Source organism: Muscardinus avellanarius (assembly GCF_963383645.1).
Source record: "Muscardinus avellanarius genome assembly, chromosome: 14".
Lineage (NCBI taxonomy): Eukaryota > Metazoa > Chordata > Mammalia > Rodentia > Gliridae > Muscardinus > Muscardinus avellanarius.
The window spans coordinates 83,147,562-83,153,864 of record NC_137800.1 but is presented as its reverse complement, the minus strand read 5'-3'; the positions used below and the strand labels follow the sequence as shown (position 1 = coordinate 83,153,864).

At 51.3% G+C, this 6,303-nt stretch overlaps 1 protein-coding gene across 1 annotated transcript; it reads left to right on the top strand.

Annotated features, from left to right (window-relative positions):
• Positions 1-212: 212 nt before the first annotated feature.
• Positions 213-6,038, top strand: PSMG4 (proteasome assembly chaperone 4; the record flags this gene model as incomplete). The annotated part of the gene is made up of 3 exons (XM_080709841.1): positions 213-386; positions 3,613-3,688; positions 5,902-6,038. The coding sequence occupies 3 exons, from the start codon at positions 213-215 to the stop codon at positions 6,021-6,023; spliced, it is 372 nt and encodes a 123-aa protein (XP_080565967.1). The 3' UTR covers positions 6,024-6,038.
• Positions 6,039-6,303: the final 265 nt, after the last annotated feature.

The following is a 6,303-nucleotide window of genomic DNA, read 5'->3' as shown; positions in this document are numbered from 1 at the left end:
TGACTGCCACGCCCATAGCCACAGCCACGGCCACGCCCCTCACGCGACTTACACGCCCACTCCTGACTCCCAATAGCTTCGCGCAAACGAAAGCGAAAGGGCGCTCGGGCTCTCGGCGCTCGCTCGCTCCCCCGCTCGGGCTCTCGGCGCTCGCTCGCTCGGGTCTGGCGGGGACCGGCTCCCGCGCGGTGGGCTGGGGCTGGCGGGGCGGCATGGAGGAGCGGCGGGCCGCCGCGGGCGGGGACGTGAGTCTGCACAACTTCAGCGCCAGGCTGTGGGAGCAGCTCGTCCACTTCCACGTCATGCGGCTGACCGACTCGCTGTTCCTGTGGGTGGGGGCCACGCCGCACCTGCGCAACCTCGCGGTGGCCATGTGCAGCCGCTACGTGAGTGCGGGCGGGGGCGAGGAGGACGGGGCCGGGTAGGGCGGCAGGGGGCGGCCCGAGGGGCTCGGGCTGACGTCCCCCAGGTGTTCTCCTGGGCCCAGGGCCAGCCGAGGGTCGTCCTGGCCTGAAGGCCGGCCTGTCCCCAAGCCCACCCAGCCCTTTCCCTAGCCCCGCAGTGTCTGTCCTCTGCCTCTTCTTTGGTCTCACTCGCTGGGCGATGCCAGCAGCCTAGCTTTTCATGCTATTTCGATTTTGACCTCACCGACTTATTTATGTGTGTCTCTAGTACAGACAACTTGTTCCTGAACTTGGGACCCCTGCATCTCCTCTTGGATGTCGGATAGGCATTTAACAGACACACCCAAGACCAAACCCTGGGTCTCCCCGCACACCTGTCCCCCACAACCCTTCACTTGGCAGCCCCATCTTTGTGCTTGCTCTGGCCATCCTTGGTTCTTCTTTCTCTTACACAGCACGGTGCCCTAAGTCAGTGGATCCTTCCCTGCCGCTGTCCTTCAAAACAGGCAGGAATTCAGCTCCTCAGCCTCTCTTGGCCACCCTCGGCCAGGCCTGTGTCTCATCTGTTTTCCCCTTTGCTGCCCGCATTAGTCTCACAGTGTCACAAACTGGGTGGTTAAACAACGGAGATTTATTTCCTGGCGGTTCTGGAGGCGAGAAGTCAAGGTGTTAGCTGTAGCTGGGTTGTTTTGTGAAGGCTCTGATGAAGAAACTGCCATGCTAGTGCTTTCTCTAAGCTGTAGGTGGTTGCTGGCAGACCCTGGCTTGTAGAGGTATCACAACAGTTTTGCCTCTGACCTCGTTTGGAATGCTGGGGATTAAACCCAGGTCTTCATGTGTGCTAGACAAATGCTCTACCACTAAGCTACACCCCAATTCTTTCTTAGAAGGACATCGGTCATGCTGGCTTAAGTCCCCCCTCTACTCTGGTATGCCCCCATCTTAACTTAATCTTAATTACCTTTGTGAAGACCCTATTTCCAAACAAATTCAAACTCATATGTATCAGGGTAAGTTAGGACTTCAACATATTAGGGAACACAAGTTTCACTCACAACACTGGCCATTTCTTCGTAGGACTAGGCAGTGATGGTTTTAAGGCTGAGGTCAGATGTTGCCATCCCTCTGCTGAAAACTCTGAAACTGTCTGAGCCCCAAACCCATTCCTGCTGACTGGCACATGGGTGCCTGGATGTTCCTTCATCCAGGACTGAGCCACCTGGGAAAAGAGGTGCAGATGTAGCTAAACGTAGGAAAACCTAGGTGCCTGTGGAGTCGGGTTTAGCACGTCATAGCCTGTGGGCCAGCCTTTATCTACTTTTATAATCAAGTTTTATTGGAACAGGGCCACGCCCCTCCATATAGGAAAAGAGTCTGTGGCAACTTTTCTGCTTTGATGGCAGGGTCGAGCTGTTGTCATGGAAGTTCGGTGGCCCCTAAAGCCTACACTGGTAACTACCTGGTCCTCTCCAGGAGAAGTTGGCTGGCCCATTTGTGAAGGACAGCACCAAAGGGTCTGTGAGGTTCCCACCTCTAACCCTGCACATGTGTGACTGGGTCACAGAGAACGAATCACACAGTGTGGCTCTTCCAGCCGGCGGCCTTGGGTAGAGCAGGGTAACTTAGTGCCCAGAGAGGCTGCAGAACTGGAAGATGCCAAGCTGGACCAGCTCGGGGGCGGCCGGCCTGGGACTTTGGACACTGCTGACTTATGGGGAGGAGTGGAAGGTGATATTCCCACCACAGCAAAGCCATCTGGGCTTGCATCACCAAGACAAGAAAAAAACTATTAATAATATTAAGAAGGGTAACAAGGTGGGTGTGGTGGTCCAAGCCTGTCATCCCAGTTCTTGGGAAGCTAAGACAGGAGGATCACAGGTTCAAAGCCAGCCTCAGTAGTTCAGCAAACCCTATTTCAAGAAAAAAAACCCCCAAAACTCAAAGATAGAACGCCCAGGGTTCGGTCCCCTGTATCCTACCCTTACAAGGGTAATAAGATAGAGTTTTGAATTTTATTTAGGTGGGAAAAGGGCCACCTGAAAAGGTAGCTTTGCTTTATTCAGCAGGTTGAGCTGTAAATATGATTTTCGTACAGCTTAACTGTTGAAATTGGAATCTGTAAACAGCAGGTTCATTAATTAATATTGTACTTGTGTTTTTTTCAACCAAAAGAAAAAAAAATACATAGGGACTATTTTTATTTGTCTCTTGTCTTTTGTAGCCCTGAGTGGATTCTGGAATGACTGACTCTGTCTGGAGATGAGGTGCAGTCTCCTGGGGCTGTGCACGTCCACACTGTCCAGCATGCAGAGAGTGCTTGTTAGTTAGCTCGTCTCTAACTGGACAGTGGGGTGAGGGACACCAAACCCATAGCCTCTGTCGCTCACCACTGGTGCCTCCTAGAACTCTATCCCCAGGGTTCTCCTAGAAACCTTCTATTTTTATAAAAGTGTTTTTGACTATATCCCAAGGTTAATGAATGAGTTTTTCTTTCTTTTTTTTCTTCTGCTCATAGGGTAGACATAGTGAGGTAGATTACGTCCAGAGTAATTGGGAGTAGATTGGCTCCAGATTGTGGAAGGGCCACATTTGTTTATTTTAACATCATTTATACTTTTTCCATCTTATTACTTCTTATCTGAAATGAGATTGGCCACGCGCAGGTCTTTATTTCTTTGTTTTCGCTGTTTGGATGCTGGTGGCTGGTGCCCTTTCTCAAAGTCATGGGGTGCATTTTGGCTTTGGAGAGCCCAGACGAGCCTTCAGGGGACAGGAGCTGCGTGTTCTCTCATTGGCTGAGATGAGGAGATTAGGCACCCTTCCTCGCAGCCAAGCCCTGTGGCCGCAGGACGTGGCGCGTGGCCCCCAGACTTGCTGTGGCCTTAATGATTTTGTTTGCGTCCCTCTTGGTGGAATACTTTGGAATTTTTGACATAAACAAGTCCTTTATGGGAAAGCAGTCCTAGAGCTTATTACCAGCTCTGTGGTTCCAGCCGCAGGTGACCTCTCTGTCCCCGCTCTGCTGACCTCTGGTGCGTCAGAAGGTCAGCCTGCTGGCTGCTGACAGATGCCAGCCTTTCCTTCCCTTGGAATGTGTCTGCCCTCTCAGAACCTGCTACCGCTGCCCTTTTGAGGAATCAGAAGCTGCAGAAGTGTGGTTGATCACGTCCAGGTGGAGAAGCCGCAACACACTCTGATTTTCTTTTAGGACTCCATCCCTGTGTGTACGTCCCTTTTAGGAGACACTTCTGACACAACCTCCAGTGGCCTCGCCCAGCGCCTCGGTAAGTAGCCATAGCTGGTGCTGTGAGACCAGCCAGGTGGGACCCCCTGGTAATGCCAAGACAAGCAGCTTCAGAAGCAGTCTTTGTATGAAGAGCAACACCCTCATCACTGCCAGGAACACAGGCCTGGAAATACAGTATTAATACATTACAATGAAAAGGGAGAGGCCGAGCGTGGTGGCGCACACTTGTAATCCCCACGCTTGGGAGGCTGAGACAGGAGGATTGCACAGGTTCGAAGCCAGCCTCAGCTACATAATGAGGCACTCAGCAACTTAGTGAGACCCTGTTTCCAAATAAAGTATAAAATAGGTCTGGGAGTATAGCCCGGAGGTAGAAAGCCCCTGGGTTCCACCCCCACTACCACCAACCCCCCCCCTCCCCGCCAAAAAAAGAGGAGAGGTTTCCTGGAGGACAACTGAGTCTGTGGGGGCGACTTACAGCACTGTTGTCTGGGGAGCCCTGTCTTACTGATGAGAGCGTTGGTATCTCAGCCCGCTGGCAGCCAGGGAGAGGTGAACTGTCCTCAGGGCAGGCTGAGCCCCTCCCAGCGGTCTTGCTGTGCCCCACTGCTGCCACATTCTACTTGTTCTCAGATCAGGTGTAAACGAGCAATTCCATCTGGGCACATTGTGCCCCTTGCAGGCACACTGCACCCAGCACACTGGTAGGAGGCTCTGCTCTAAGAACCGGCTCCCAGGATAAGTGAGCAACTGCTTCTATCCAGATATCTATCTATCTATCCATCTTTCTTTCTTTCTTTCTTTCTTTCTTTCTTTCTTTCTTTCTTTCTTTTTTCTTTCAGATAGTAGCTTTATTGAGATAAAATCCACATGCCATGCAGTTGGCCCAGCTCCCCTCGAGGCAGAGGCTGGGTGGTTCCTCCTCTCACCTTGTCAGATCCTCAGCTGTCGTGTGACGAGGGCAGCCAATAATACCCAGGATCTCTTTAGCATTGCAAAGCAGACACACAGCCTCAAAGAGCTGGAAAGAATCCTGTTGAGATCTACTGGTCTGCCCTTCCTTGATTTTCCAAGGAAAATCTGGAGCCCAGAGAGCTTTCCAGGTTGCAGTGGGGTCCCAAGGACCCAGGCCTTCTGAAGCCCCTGGACCACACTGCCTCCTGAGGTTTCTAGGAGAACTGCAGGTTAGAAGCCCCTGAGCCGGCTCAGCAGCCCTGAGTGCAGTCTGGTGCGTTCTGTTGGGAGACAGCGTGTCATGTTCAGGTGGCCACCGTGACTTCACCTGTGCATGAGGAGCGTGATGGCAGTGGGGAGAGTGGGGTCAATGCCTCAGCAGGTGAGCAAGAGTTTCTGCACCTGCCCTGGGCTGGGGGAGACTGGGGGAGGCCCGGCACTGGCACAGTGAGCATTGAATTGGCTAGGGCTTACTGCCTGCTTCTCAGGATATTGTCAGATGTGGGACATATGACTTTGCTTGATTTTTGTAGTTGGACCAATGTATATCAACTGTTTATTGTTAGGGGTGTGTGTGTGTGTGTGTGTGTGTGTGTGTGTGTGTGTTACTGGGGATAGAACCCAGGGGCATTCTACCTCTGAGCTACACCGCCAGCCAGCCCTATTTTTTGAAAAAAGGGGCTAACAGACTCAGTGTTAGAAAATTACACACACACACACACACACACAGTCATACACATACACATGTACATATATGTCTGAACATGTACATATGTGAAAATGCATAGAAATATAAGATTACCTCCTGGAGGGAAGTAGAATCAGTGAGGCATAGTAGTGAAGGAAAACCTTTCTTTTTAAGTACTTTAATATTATCTGAGCATTCAAGAAATAAACAACAAAACACACCTCAAAATCCCTGCGTAGAGCAGAGGTTCTTAAACATTAGTGTGTGGGTCACTGGGGGGCTTCTTAACAGGCTGCTGGCCTCTACCCTCGAGGATGTGGGAGGTTTGGATGGGGCCCGAGAATCTGCATCTGTGCTAGGTTCCAGCTGATGCTGCAGATGTGGGCCCCATACATAAGAACCACTGGTTCAGGGGACGAGGGGAGGAGCTAAGTGACTTTTGTCTGCATGGGAAACACCCGCTTGAATAGAGTCTTAAAGGTCAGAAGTCTCTCTCCCCGTCCAACCCCGATCTCTTTCTGAGCCTTCCCCAGCTGTGGGCCGGTGTGAGGAGCGAGGAACCTGCGGTGCTTCAGTCATGGCTGCATCGATGTGCTTTCTCTTTTTAGCCAGGAAGACCAACAAACAGGTGTTTGTCAGCTACAACCTTCAAAACACAGACAGTAACTTCGCACTCCTTGTAGAAAACAGGATCAAGGAAGAGATGGAGGCTTTCCCAGAGAAGTTCTAGTTGAGTGACGGAGGGAGAATTTATAACTTATGTACAACGTACATTTAAATAAATGGACTGGATTTTATTTTGTCATCAGTTGCATTCCTCCTCTGTTTCTGGAAGGTCATTCTTGGTGATTTCCTCTTTCTTACCAGTATGGGGGCCCGGAGAGGGTGAGAGGAAGACTCGGCTATTTCATGTTGGAGAAAGGGGTAACGGGTTTTGTTGGGTGGATCTAGCAGTCACAGTTTAGGTCAGTCGTGACTCTTAGGTACATTCTTCATTAGGATCATGGTAA